General features: G+C 43.5%; 1 protein-coding gene across 4 annotated transcripts; it reads right to left on the bottom strand.

Annotated features, from left to right (window-relative positions):
- Window positions 1-5,294: 5,294 nt before the first annotated feature.
- Window positions 5,295-12,633, bottom strand: LOC121578216 (netrin-4). Of its 4 annotated transcripts, none has more exons than XM_041892421.2 (10): window positions 12,018-12,633; window positions 9,262-9,731; window positions 8,826-9,161; window positions 8,596-8,722; window positions 8,109-8,297; window positions 7,607-7,823; window positions 7,358-7,488; window positions 7,169-7,237; window positions 6,563-6,733; window positions 5,295-6,387 (listed from the first exon to the last, which is right to left on the bottom strand). In XM_041892421.2, the coding sequence occupies exons 1-10, from the start codon at window positions 12,067-12,069 to the stop codon at window positions 6,251-6,253; spliced, it is 1,899 nt and encodes a 632-aa protein (XP_041748355.2). In that variant the 5' UTR covers window positions 12,070-12,633; the 3' UTR covers window positions 5,295-6,250. The 4 variants fall into 4 exon arrangements, with proteins under 4 accessions (XP_041748355.2, XP_041748357.2, XP_041748356.2 ...); XM_041892423.2 differs by having other exon boundaries at window positions 7,190-7,237; XM_041892422.2 differs by having other exon boundaries at window positions 7,358-7,485.
- Window positions 12,634-14,959: the final 2,326 nt, after the last annotated feature.

Genomic DNA, 14,959 nt, shown 5'->3' with positions numbered 1-14,959 from the left:
ATGATATGTTGAACAATGGGAGATAGTTGTTACTATTAGGCTTATGAAGAAGTAGACATTTTTTGTATGTTATGAAGTTATTAAACAATAGGTTTATATTTTAAAACATCAATGCAACCGGTTGTGATGATTAAAGTACTAGAAAGGGGTTATAGGTTTATAGTAGAAGGTGTAGTGAACTTAATGAAACATGGTATTATCTAGTGTCTTCTGAGTGGGAGTTTTTTTCCAGGATCGATGGAAGTCTCCTATAGTATTATGTTAAGGTGAGAGTAGGAGACAAAGTCTCAAACAAATCTTTTTAATAGATGCATGGGATAAAATAGCAAGGCTTACTTATGCGGAGTAAGGGATTATATTGGCTAATGAATGAAATATGAAATTTAAAGGGGGGGAAAATTCCTAGTACGCTTTGCCTCAGGCCATCAATTTATAGAGCGGTTATCAGCTCCTGTGACTTTACAACATGAAAATTCAGGAGGAGAAGTATGCATACCTGTACTGAAATTAAGCCAGTTAATCTACTAGGAAGAGATGCTATGACTCAGTTGAACGTAGCTGTAACACCGACTGAGAGGGGTATGAAGGCATATGTAGTAAGGGATAACATGGTAGTGAGCGGGGAGGGAGAGCCATGCTATTGGTATAGCCAGGATTTACTGAGAGGGGGACTTACAGACATACCTAAATCACTGGTAGACCTTGCGAATGATTTAGTGACTGGACCAACCAAGATGACGGTAGATGACTTACACTGTACATTGTGATATAATGAGCACCCAGGCCCTGACCCAGTTTATGAGGAAGAATTGTTCAAAACCACAGAAAGAACAATTGGGTTAAAATGGGTTCACTATGATAACACACGTGCAGCTGTAGAGGTGGGGTTGGGACCACAGAGCCAGAGACTGTACAGAGAAAGGTGGAGCCCCCATGTTTCCCTAGTCAAAGAACCTTCAGAGGAATGGTTATCACTAGGAAAATGGGTAACGCAGGGTAAGAACATCACTGACTGGCAGAGTGCACCAAATGGGGATCAGTATAGCCACTCCACTGGGAGATACAGAAGAAAGTTGAATTGGAGAGCAAAAACCCAACCCGGGGTCCACCTAGAGACAAGTTTTGACAAATGACAGGAAGATATTTTCTTAACTCAGGAACAGGAAGATGAGTTAGCAGCAATCCCGTTCAATTTATGGTCACAAGGACCTGCCGATGTGGGGCTAATTAAGGGAGTAGCTCCAGTGCAAGTGGTTCCTCTATCCGATCACAGGCCATACCAAAAGCAATATCCTATAAGCCAGAAGCAATAAAAGGGATAACACCCACATTTGAGCATTTACTTAAGGGAGGGGTGCTAATTCCTGGAGATGAGGCACAATGCAACTCTCCAGTATTTCCTGTTAAAAAAGCGACACCCAGCGCCAACTGGAGGATGGTCATGGACTTGCAGGGGGTTAATAAAAATATAATTCCCAGAGCTCCATGTGTACCAGATCCACATACTTTGCTGAGCCAATTGAAACCAGAGAACTCCTATTTCACGGTGATTGATTTAGCTAATGCTTTCTTTAGTATCCCAGTTCATCCAAATAGTCAGGGGTGGTTTGGCTTTACATTCCAGGGAAGGAAATGGACTTACGCTATGATGCCACAAGGCTACTCGGAAAGTCCTACAATCTTTTCCCAGGCTATAACTAGGAATTTGGGAAAGTTTGAACCTCAGGAAGGAAGTCAAATTTTAATTTATGTAGATGATATTCTATTGGCTAATCCCACTCAAGAGGGATGTAAGAAAGATACACTCCAATTGTTAACCTTTATGGCAGAACAGGGACAAAGTTAGCAAAAGGAAACTTCAGCTCTGGCAGAGCGAGGTGATTTACTTAGGACATACAATAACTCAGGAGGGGCGAACGTTAAACTCATCCAGGAAAACTGCTATACTTGGAGCACCAAAACTGTTAAACAAGAAACAAATGATGAACTTTTTGGGAATGATAAACTACTGTAGAGCGTGGGTACCCCATTATGCACTGCATACAGGTAAATAAAGTGATCTTATCTATGGGAAGGCAATGGCAGCCCATGATAAAGTAATTTGGAACTCTGAGGTGGAGGAACAATTCATAGAGGTAAAAAAAAGTAGCTCACTTCCCAAACAGTCTTAGCTTTTGATGAGGGAGATTGTTTTAGTGGACTATGAGATAAAACTGGGTTAATCACGAACATAGAGTTAGAATTATTTTTTGCTAGGCAAATAACTGAATTGGGTCATTTCACTGTGTGTGTATGTTTGAAAGATTTAAGTATGGATCTGTCATGTCCAACCATCAGTCTTCAGGTCAAGCCCGGGAGAGCCGGGGTTGAACAGAGTTTAAACTAAACATGAGTGTTTTTACAAGATAAGGGATTGATTGATTGTATTACTAAGGATAATTTACCAATATTACCTAAGTGATTGTTTAGAGATGTGGAAATATTGACACATGGGCAGAGACATGTGTCAACAGGGGGGTGATGGTAGATGGTAGGATTAAAGATAACTAGATGGAGGAGAGGACTAAATACTTTTTTTTTAAATATTTGGATACAGTCTAGAAAGAAAATACTAATATGAACGGTATGATTAGAGAGGGGTTAAGGAAAACACACAGGAGTGCAGGAAGAAATTGGGTACAATGTCTACCGATAGTATTAATGATGATCATGATAACTCCAGATAAAGAAGGGTTATTGCCATTTGAGAAAGTATTTGGTAGACCATATAGAATGCCCAAGTTAGGAGGACCAGAGCAGGTAGAGAGAGACTGAGAGCACTCTAGCCGAACACATGAGAAGGTTGTTTATTAACCACACCCATATGTCAAAGGTTTTGTGCCCCACAGGTGAACTAAAGGAGAAGGTGACCCACTCTTTCCAACCAGGTGACTGGTGTGGATCCCTAAAGAAGAAAGACTGGAAGCAGGCCTGTTGGGAAGGGCCCTATCAGGTTATATTAGTCACCGCCTTTGCCATTAGAATGCAGTGGGTCCACGTTACCCACTGCAAAAAGGTAAGAACACATACAAGCACCACTGAACACACGCAGAATTAGCGAAAAGAACTGGACCAATAGGGTCCGGGGAACACCTCTGATAACGAAGATCTCCTACCCCGACCTATCATCACTGTAGTGTGTTCTTAGGGTGTGAGTATGGGGTGGTACCAAGCAGAAAGACTAAGGGCAGGAGAGGGTTGGTGGTTTTTGGGAATATGGGTAACCCTGAGCTGCATTATAGTCTCGGCAATGGTCCTGATATGTCAAGATCCACCACCACCCGCACCAATTACGCTATGCCCTTACCATTGTTAAGAAGTAAAAGAGAAGCGACCCGACATACTGACCGTCAGGGACGAGTAACCTACAAAATAGGAGTCAGAGGGCAGACTGTAGGATTCAAAATAAGGGTTAGGGACGTAGCCAACGGGTGGGGTACATGTCAACAAGCAACAGAATGGAATAATACCCCATCATATTTGTGTTCGGGCCCCACAGCGGATTGTTCTTGGACTCAAGTGTTTAAACACACTTGGGGACGGGGATATGAGACCGGCCGGGACTGGACATCCAGATGGGGGTTAAAGAGAAACAAAGACATCACAAATTGTCAATTGGAAATAGTAGTAATGTGACTAACTTAGGTTCGGAAGCACAGGAGAGAATTCTGAACCTTACAGCCCCTGTAACCGATGGGTGGTGGGCGTGTACCAGTAAAGGCCGTATAAGGCAGACAAGGCCAAAAGGGTGGGTAGGTACCTGCGCCCCAGTTCTACTGGTTCAGCCAGTAGGGGAAGGATTTACTACAACGTTCTTTTGGTGGGTAACAATCAATAAAAATGTGGATTGGATTAATTATATATATATTACAGCCAACAACGGTTTGTGAACCAGACTAGAGATGCAGTGAGGGGAATCTCAGATCAATTATCCGCCACCTCGCTCATGACTTGGCAAAATAGGTTGGCTCTAGATATGTTGCTGGTAGAAAAGGGTGTCTGTAGAATGTTGGCCATTGTTGCACATTTATCCCCAACAACACAGCACCAGACGGTGCTGTGGCAAGAGCTCTGATAGGGTTAACAGCTTTAAGCAAGGAGTGGGCTGAGAATTCTGGAATCAATACCTCTGTGACCGGATGGTTTGATGAAATGTTTGGGAAATGGAAAACCATAGAAGCCACAATTTTGGGGGCAGTTATTGCCTGTATGGGTATGCTTGTATTGTGTGTTTGTTGTCTTATTCCCTGTGTCCGAGGGTTGGTGAGTCAGGCGTTGGAGAATGCAGTGTCTCAACAGATGATGAGATATAAACCGACTCCGGACTCTGACCAGTGGAATGTGAAATGCGATCCTCCAGGCTTGGTGGATAACAAGGACTTTGACTCTGATAACCTGCAATTAGTTACAACTTTAATTGGTTCTGACGTGTTAATTTTTTTTAGAAAAATCTAAAAAAGAACACCTATGATTGGAAAGTAGTTAATATAACTAATCTCTGAGGTTAATTATGCTTGTAAATACATTTATCCTGAGGGTGTAAAAATTTTGTCAAAGGGTGGATTGATAGATATAATGACTAAAAAGATTCCACCCCAATACTGTATAAATGTGTAAACTGTGTTAAGAGTTATAAGACAATGAACCCACTAACAGAGAAGGGGGTTAGAAACTGCTGAGACACACATTCCAGGAGAAAGGAAACCTAGAAACTGTCAAACTTAACCATTCTATACTGTGGAAAGTCACAGGCCGCCTAAAGGTGGGCGGAGCAAAGTTCCTTTGTGTGAAGGCATATAAAAAGTGTTTTTAGCGCCAGAGCGCTCTCTGAATAAAAATTGCTGATTTCTTGCAGACTGGAGAATGTAATTCTGACTTAACTAGAGTCTTACAACCTCTGGGAATTATTCAAAGCTTAGTATTAGAGATAAAAATTCTCATGACAGTAGGTCTAAAATCTTGTCCCTGACATTCTTGGAGAGCTCTTTGGTCTTGGCCATGGTGGAGAGTTTGGAATCTGATTGATTGATTGCTTCTGTGGACAGCTGTCTTTTATACAGGTAACAAGCTGAGATTAGGAGCACTCCCTTTAAGAGATCTTTCTGATTGAGAGGGGGTCAAATACTTATTTCCCTCATTAAAATACAAATCAATTTATAACATTTTGTACATGCGTTTTTCTGTTTTTTTGTTGTTGTTATTCTGTCTCTCACTGTTCAAATAAACCTACCATTAAAATTATAGACTGATCATTTCTTTGTCAGTGGGCAAACGTACAAAATCAGCAGGGGATCAAATACTTTTTTCCCTCACTGTACGACTGGACCATGATGCTTTGAAAGTGATTCTTCCTCAGGGATCTTGTTCATTCTTTGGTAAAACTGCACCACACACATTGAGCCTTGTATCCTTTCAGATTAAGACATTAGCAACATTTTCCTAACACTTAAATTTCTCAGATGTATATTTTTATGTAATCTGAAGGCCCTATTTGTTGCAGAAAAGATGGCAATGGCTGGAACGCGTGTAGACTTAGACTACCACCAGACGTGCATTCTGCGATTGCACTACGCTGAAGAGAAAGCCAGGACGCCCAAAAGAGACATGGAGAACAATAGAAAAGAAGATGGAGTGTGGCCTGACCTGGGGAACCCTCACCAAGAAGGCTGCCGACTGGAAGCAGTGCACTCACTTGTGGATGCCTCATGTGCCTCAATATTTAAGTAAGTATGTGTATTTATTGCATTTTCATTAGCACACTTCACATGAAAAATAAATGATTGGAACTGGATACTGAAAAAGGCCGTACACTATAAGCAGTCAAAAGCAGCACTGTAATGTACTGAGACAGAACCTAGTAGGCATAAAAGGCATGGCTTTGAACGTCTGTAAAGCTTGTATACTAGGGTTTGTGTCTAACAGATTCCAGAGGGATGTTTTTTTTTATGTCCGTGTGTGTGGTATGACTCAAGTTAAATCATCTTCCTAAGAATGGCTCAAAAGATTCCAGAATCCAGTCCATCCTCTTTGCATGATATGGCAGGGTTGTAGTCTTATATGGGCAAGATCTTCCATAGCAGTTATTGGTCAAGACACTTGGTCAAGCCTTATCCATTGAGATTCAGTCCCTTTCCTGAATTATCTACTGAACCAGTGATTCCCCTGGTCCGTTTCCATTCAGAGTGCTCTGTTATGGGCTTGGAGAGGGTGTTCAGGGGCAGCCCTGCCTTAGGCCCTCTGATATGTGGGCCCCCAGTTGGGGGGTCCAGGGAACCACCACACTCTGCATGGTGACCAACAGCCGCCCCGTCCCTGCCTCCTCTGGACCTGCCAGCATGTACTCCACACCTGGAAGAAGAGGGAGAGGAGAGAGAGTTCAGCCTCAATCCTGTTTAGAATAACTTATATCAGAGTGAACAGAGTAGCTACCAACCTTGTGGAAAAATAAGGACGATATTTAGAACATTACTGAATATAGTAGCACAATACTCTGTTCTGTTTGGTGATGTATATGTTGGGCTACCTGGATTAAGGATGGGGCAGGTGCACCCCCGGCTAGTCCAGGATATGGGGTAGAGACTGTGTGTGCCCTGGGAGAGGGGCACCTGTCCTGACCGCAGGACCTTGCGAACTTTGACCTGTACCTCTGCGTGGCTCCCCTTGTCATGAGCAGACAACACACTGGCTTTGATCACTGCCACAGACACACATGGAGACATACATCACTGGGGACCCTACCTCTTTAAGGAATAGCTGAAATAGTATAAAGTAATCCTTCTTCCCCCACCCCCCATAAAACAAATAAAAAAAAAAAAAAAAAGGTGGTTGTCCCACTGGCTATCATAAGTTGAATGCACCAATTTGTAAGTCGCTCTGTATAAGAGCGTCTGCTAAATGATGTAAATATAATCACTGAAAGCAGTGACACCCAGATAAATCAAAGAATTATGGAATGTACACTTAATGCAGCATAAATTCCCACCGGAATTTAAACGCCATACACTGCAGTACTGTATGCACTGCTTATATCACTTGGCTTGACCAATGTCCAAGAGCCCATTACAGAGTGAGGGGGAAATTAAAATAATGTAGGATGTACAGTATGTGAGAACCTTGGGAAATATTTTACCATAGGCATGTTTGGTCTTACAGAGATCTGAGACACTCCTCAACTTCCTCTCCTTACAGCTGCATTTCCCTGGAAGGAGCCATAGACAGAAAGTGTCAGCAGTACATTCATATGTTTACTCAAACCCATGGCGGCAAGCTTTAAGTAGTGTGGTGCATAACTCTAATGCTAGTGTGCATCATCATTCACCTGTGTAGTGCATAGCAGAGACTGCCAGTTCCTTTGACCACACTGCCTCACCCTCATTGGTCAAGGCATGGTCCATGTCAGGAATCTTGCCCCCCATAGGGACATTGAAAACCTGGTTATTTGCATAGCTGCTGAAGTGACAACGAGAATATGGAGGGAATATGTTATTGTAGAGTGAAACTGGAAATTGGAAAGTAAGCCACATAAGAAATGTTGGATTTAGTAGAGAAAAATGGTCTTAGGGCTTACCTGTCAAGGCAGATTCCAGTGTGGGGGTCACAGTTTTGGGGACAAGCACAGGGTTTGCACCCCTCTTCCCCAAAGCCCCAGTACCCAGGGAGACAGTGGCTACAGCCTGTTCCCCCAACACCAGGTCTGCAGTGGCACTGTCCACTCCTCGGGTGGCACCATGGGCCCTCCTCCCCAGAGCTGGCTGGTAATGAGCCCAGTGGGTCACACCAACAACCTGTGAAAAAGAGTGAGAAAAAGACTTATCAAGACCATACACATTAATTTCTCCTTCGTCTCTTCTCGCTCTACCCCCACATACTGCTGTTACAAATCCACACCATTAGAGGGAGACAGATGTTTTAATATACACCCATGCCTGCAGTTTCAAGCACTGTTATACATTATGTATAACTGGAATTCACTGACATGTGGGACAACAATGAATGTACAACAGAGGAAATGTAGCATTCAGACATTATTCTATATTACTTTCACTTGTCCATAGGTTGTCCTGACTTACGTGTGCAGATGTGGGAGGAGCCAAGGGGCATGGCCGGATGGCGGTGGTAACCATGGCGACAGCGTTGGCACCTGCGCCCTGCTGTATTGTGTTGGCATTCGTCACAGACGCCCCCACTGGTGGCCCCTGAGGACAGCCACTCCCTCTGGGAGAAGTGACAACTCTGCGCATGGCCGTGACACTCACACTCTGGAGCACAGGGAGACAACGATGGGATGGGAGAAAGGATGGAGGGGTTAGTAAGCTGGAAGGATAGATTATGAGATGACACCCAATGGTAGGTTTGCCAACACTCCCGGTTTGGCTTGGAGTCTTGACCTCCCTGCAAGCAAAACTTTTCCAGGAGATTTTATTAATGTTTGAATGAAACGTAATAACTGAAATGTAAACAGTGTTGAAGTATTACTGTAATCTCTCAACATGAGCTTGATTTAAGTTGGCAACCCAACACTGTCTGGCCAGTGACCCCTCTTAGTAGGGCACTCACTGTGGCACGGGTGTGGCTCCCCACTGCTGCCATTGGCTGCCCTCCAGGGACGGTCATTGTATAGCAGGGCACACCTCTCACAGTGTTCTCCTACTGTGTGGTGAGTGCATACACACCTGCCAGGCACCTGCAATAAACACGGCTATTTAACACAATAAAGGACAAGCTTAGATAATTAAGCATTTTTAAAGCACGCACACACACACACAGGCTGAGCAGGCCACACTCACCATGTCCTTCAGTTTGTCCTGTTCGCCACTGTGTAAACAGTGTTCTGAATGGCCATGACAGAGACACGTCCCTCGAGCCAGGAGAGTGTAAATGGAAAAGGGAGCTGAGGCAGGAGGCTCTGTGCTGGGCTGGGGGGAAGTGAGGGGGGGAAGATTCAGGTCCGCAGGAGGGTTGGAGAGTCCAATGGAGGAAGAAGAGGTGGAAGGTGCCACAGATAATGGGCAGGTCTGGGCCTTGAGAAGTCTGAGGCGGAGGTTGGTGAGGGTCAGCTGGGAAAGGCCCTCTGGACTGTAGGGGTCAACTAATCCACCAGGGCCCAGAATCCGGAATATTACCTTTTGAGAAACATAAGGGTCTACTGTATACTGTTTGTCTACTGTGCTTTTAAAATGGTGTCTTACCCCACAGAGTAAATGAGACATTCTGTCCCCTTACCTCTCCCCTGCTGCACGGCTTAGCGCTGGAGTACCGGGACGTACACAGCGAGCCAGGCTGACCGGTGTCATCAGGAAGACCAAACGCCAGACTACAGTTCTGTGCAAACAGCTTGAGCGTCTCCCACGTCTGACCAAAGTCCTGCGAGCGCTCCATGGCCATGGCAGCGGGCCTGGGTGAGTGGAACTGCAGCACCACGTGGGTCAGACAGAAACGGGTCTCCAGGTCCAGACGGACCTCCTCCTCCTGGTCAGTGCCCACGCCTGAAGCCCACCAGGTGGCTGGGTGCAGGAAGGGATCATCCACCATGTGGGCAGGCGGGTGGAGGTCAACTGGACAGGGGTGGAGGGGAGTGGGGCATGTGGAGTGGTGGGACCCATTCCCACAGCAGCCTGAGAGGGTTGTGAGGGTCCTGCCACTGGCCAGGTTGCTCATGGGAGGACTGCAGGCATGGTCTACACACCTGGAGGCTGAAGATGGGGTGGATGGAGAGAGTTAATGCAGAATAAATATAAAATAAGAGATCTCGTAACTGCATATTGAAGGCTATTTTCCCATGGGGAGGGTGTCAATGCACTGTGTCCAGCAGGAAAGGAAGCAATGTGCAGCAGATGCATCTCAGGTTGCATCATCCACGGTAACCCAATAATATTAGAGTAAATCAGGTAAATCAGATTTAGGCGGTGGCAGATTGATGAGGGCAGCATTTTCCGACCTACACCTCCAACAACACATAGCACCTCACATAATTCTGCCCCAAAACAATGAAAACTTCTCTCACCCAGTGGCATATAGGCTATTGAGGAGAGCGCTGATGCTGCCCCATGATAAGCAGTGCCCACTTTGCCAAACTCGGGCACACAATATATAGCTTGTCCTTGCCCAGCGTGCCTCTCCATGGTGCTGTTGGAGAGACGCGGTGCTGTTGGAGAGACGCAGCACTGTAGCGCTCCACCAATGCTCTGTCAAAGTCATCGAACATAAGTCATGTAGCCTATACAGTATAAACAGTATATAGCCTCTGTGGGCGACCAAATTTATGACAATGTCATGAAACATACTTTTTACATAATGCATGTTTCCCAACAAATAGCCTAAATGGCGCACTATTAAATAAAAATGCGCTTGGATGTGAATATTAATTAACATGTTAACAAACACACCATATCCTAAAAACAGGACAGGTCAAAGTAAAATGGACAATAGCCTATTGAATGGAATTAGGCTACTCAAGACTACTGTCAGGGAGTTTCACTCAGTGGGCTAAATTGTCATGCTAATGAGCAATTTCAAGTTTTTAGGCTTATTCATCAATTTCTGAGCTGATGATTGCTAAGAAGAAAATATGAACTGCATTTTACAAGATAATGCCATGCCTGAAAACTTGGGTATCTGACATAATGAGTTTCAAGTTTGGGGAAGCTTACAATTGATCCTACCATTTCTACCGATCTGCATGCCAGTTTTCGTGGAAATTATTAATTTAAATAATAACGTTTTCGTTAATCAAAATCATTGTCACGTGGTTATTAATACAAATCTGAATTAAAATGATACAAATATATCAAGTTAAAATTAAACTAATGCAAGAGCACCAGCCTCTGCCATATAGACACATTGATATAGTGCTCTCTGCCATATAGACACATTGATATAGTGCTCTCTGCCATATGGACACTGATAAACTGTGAGCCATTGGTGGCTAAAGAAATGAGCGCATGGAACTCAGAGATAGTTTAGGCCTATAGGCCAATGCAGCAGGCCTATAACTTCCATTGTCAACTAAGTAAAAATAAATAAAGCCGACAAATAAAAACATTAGAAAATATCATGATGAAAATGCAGGTTCTTGCAATCGCATTTATCTCTCTACTTCGCCTCTCTGCCTTCCTTTTTATTTGTCTTGAACTATCTATTGAATTGCAACATTGTACCAAATCAATCAACTGGGTCAGGCCGGAAGCTATAGCTATAACAAACTTGCAACATTGTATCAACTAGCCTACTCCCGGGGCCTCAGAGTTTACTGTGCACGTGAGCTCTAGACAGACACAGCTGTTTTTTGCTTGAGGGAAAACTGTACAGGTACTTTTTTGCTCTTTCACACCGAGGCTTGTTGATTATTCAGGGGGAGAGTGTTGGAAAGATTTGTCAAATTTGAGGAACTATTATTCGCAATGGATATTTAAAAAAATGACTTTGTTGACTTAGGTTACAGTGTGAGGTGAAGAAAAAATGACTGAGAAGCTCAGCTTATTAGTGGTTGTGAGTTAAGACAATCAGAAATCAGACCCCAAAAAAATCTCGCCTAGAGTAGCATATCGGTCAGGATCGGGCCTGGGTGATAAGCTACTGCGCTATCAGTTATCGATAACTAGTTTTAACCTTTGCCATTCATAACTGTAAAGAGAACAAGGCAGATAACGGAACCGTCAGCTGGTGGCACGCACTGTGTGCCCAATTCATCCCACAATGGAATTTATTATGATACATTCCTATCCACTGCGTCGTCGCCATAATACCGCCGAATATAGGCGTAGCCAACGTAAGTATTAGGCCTATATTATGGGAAAAAAGTCAAATCGAAAAATGGGGAAATAACATAGGCCTATTAGGCTATTATTCATAAGAGTCATAAAATAGCCTATGCATGGTGATCTTGAATTCCAGATATAGCCTATATTCTGGCAAGTAGGTCGATAGCCTATTGTCGCATATTGTCATATCAAATTAATTTCAAGATGATGGCCACTCACCTGTCCCACTTTGCATGAGCGCTAAAATTAAAGCGCAGTTAATCACCAGCATCTCAAATCGAAGACGACCTGTAAGTGGTTTCACAGGCGTTCAGAATCCCGCTGGATGAATTATTACCAATCCAATGACAACAAAACTGCCCACAGTCAAATAGTCTAATTATTCTCGCCAGTAGTGCAGATGCGCCTCAGCATCACGTTTTTGTTTATAAAAATTAGCGTATTCCAATGAGATGAAATCCTATCGAGCCGCAGTTTGAGTCAGCCAAATGTTTTGTCTGACATCTTGTCATTAATAATGATGGGGGAAATGATTGTATTCGCATTCAGACGTTTAGCATTAACAATTAGCATTAATCAATGACAAAGTGTTCTGTGCGCGGTTGGTCCTTGTCGCACAGATCTCATCTAGGGACATAGACAGGCATGCCCAGTCATGAGCTATTACAATAATTTCCATTCCAGCGTGGATGCCCTCATGTCAACAACGATACCAGCTCATGTTATTGCTACAGCTCAACACTCCATGCAGGACCCTATGTGTGTAGCCTATGCCGAAGCCGCCTACGGTCAAGTGTTGTCTTGAGTGAGAGTTTAAATGGGCTCACACCCGCCCTGAGATTGGTAGGCATTTATCCATGACCGTTCTCCTAGCAGCAGGATATTATGCTGGCAGCACGATCGCGGATTGTTTTTGTTTATTTCAGAATAAGATTCCCCCTGCAAAGACATGCTAAAGTTTGGGAATATTTTTCACAGCATTGCTAACAACTTTTAAAAATAAAAAATTTGACATTTTTAATATTGTATTATTCATACCATTTCTTTTGAAAGTTTACACAAACACTGATATGTTGAAAGCTATTGTGTAGGTCAAATACAAATATATGTTATTGGAATAACTCAATAGAGTCTGCAAAACATAAATTGGTCTCTTGTGCTGGGTAATGGTTTTAATACAAAGTGCTGGTGAGCCCTTACTCCACCCACTCCATTCACTGCAATGCAATTCACTGTACATGGGATACATATTGGCTTGCAGAGGGAACGTTTTTACCTGTCTCGGCTAAAGTGGGGTGGGTCATACTCAATAGGTTCTCTACTAACCAAATATGTTTCGTTTTGGAGGGGTCTGTGTAGTACATATCCACCTACTCCATAGCCCCCAATGCAATACATGTCAGGTAGTAGTTTAACCGATAAGGAATATGTACACACTAAATTATTGTGAAGATGACTCCAAAACACAAATGTAGAACCATTGATAAGCAAGGAAACACTTGAGTCTAATGATCCTGAGGATGATGTAGATAAACAGCCAATAATCCAAATAAGCAAGGACACACTCCAGTGTGGCATTTATTTTGAAGGTTTCGTCATTACCATACAAACGTGACATCATCATTTGTGCTGCTGGCAGAATAATAGTAATTTACCCAACCCCTTTTACACACATGTAGAGACCCTGTTCTCTTCATCCAAGAGAACATGGCAACCTGGATTCAGGGGTAGATGTAACACAGTAAATGTAAATCTGTTTCCCTCCACTTAGTATGATATGTTACGTTCTGTATAGAATGTATTAATTTGTGGATGTCCATCATCCATTTCGTATGATATGTTATGAATTGCAATTCCTACAATATGTTACGAATTTGCAAAGCTTATGATATATTATGAATTCCCATTTGTTGTGGCTAATGTTAGCTAGGTGGCTAGCGTTAGCTAGGCTAGGGGTTAGGGTTAGGGTTAGTTAGGGGAAAGGTTAGCTAACATCCTAAGTAGTTGCAAAGTAGCTAAAAAGTAGTAAGTAGTTGTAAAGTTGCTAAAATTGTCTGATGAGATTCGAATACACAACCTTTGGGTTGCTAGACATTTGTGTTATACGCCCACCCATCCACCTTGACCATCCACCCTACTTTTGTTTTTGCTTTAAGTAACCTTCTGTCTCATGTAACTATACCAAACATACCATATCATACTAATTAGTATCTCAAATTTAGATTTAAAATGTTACGTCTAGTCTATGAGACCAGGCTGTGCAATAACATTTTAAAATGACCAAAATTACCCTGCATGGGATAGGCTTTTTTTCAGCCTGGCAGCACACAGACTGAATCCCAGACTCATCCACGAGGATTCCGTAAATGAGCGTGAGTAGAGTGTGTGAGGTAGTCTTATTTGCAAGGGCTCATGAACATGGTTAATGTGAACCAGCCGCATAGCACATACCAGCTAGCTCCATTACAGCACACAAACCAGGGCCTCCTTAATGGCAGGGTAGGAAATTCGTTTATCTACTTTTTCCTCCTGTTTTTTTCAGCCACAGTAATTCCTTATTACAGTTCTCTTTGATGCCCAGTTTGAAGGAACCTGAACCACTGACGAAAATAACCCAAGGGCACTCAATTCTTATGGCTTGATAGCTCATTGTCACACTATGATATACTGCACCATTCAATGTGAGCAGAACGAACCCAGATGACTCGGTGGCACGCAACGCGTACAAGGCAAGCAGGTACAAACTCCGCAAAACATTAGGATTCGACAACTCAGACTCGCGACGCATGTGGAAAGGACTACAGACTATCACAGACTACAAAGGCAAATCCAGCTCTGTGATGGCCACCAAAGCCTCCCTCCCAGACGAGCTTAACATATTCTATGCTTGCTTCGAGGCAGACAATACCGAGTCATCCAGGAAGTCTCTTGCTACTCCGGACGACCAGGTGCTTTCGCTCTCTGAGGCTGAAGTGAGGAAAACTCTTAAAAGAGTGAATACTCACAAAGCTGCCGGCCCAGATGGCATCCCTGTCCGCGTCCTCAGAGCGTATGCTGACCAGCTAGCAGGCGTCTTTTCGGACATCTTCAACCTGTCCCTGTCCCAGGGTTTGTCCCCACTTGCTTCAAGGAGCCCACCATCATCCCAGTGCCCAAGAAAA

Source organism: Coregonus clupeaformis, chromosome 12 (genome assembly GCF_020615455.1).
Source record: "Coregonus clupeaformis isolate EN_2021a chromosome 12, ASM2061545v1, whole genome shotgun sequence".
In the NCBI taxonomy this organism is placed as follows: Eukaryota; Metazoa; Chordata; class Actinopteri; order Salmoniformes; family Salmonidae; genus Coregonus; species Coregonus clupeaformis.
This window is presented reverse-complemented; position numbering and strand designations above follow the sequence as displayed.

Bases quoted from the DNA above. Each gene is read 5' to 3' on its own strand.
- LOC121578216 (XM_041892421.2), bottom strand. From the start codon at position 12,069: ATGCTGGTGATTAACTGCGCTTTAATTTTAGCGCTCATGCAAAGTGGG. The intron at 9,732-12,017 runs GTGAGTGGCCAT...CCCCATCTTCAG, and splicing joins GCTCATGCAAAGTGGGACAG to CCTCCAGGTGTGTAGACCAT. The intron at 7,489-7,606 runs GTAAGCCCTAAG...TTGTCACTTCAG, and splicing joins ACTGGAATCTGCCTTGACAG to CAGCTATGCAAATAACCAGG.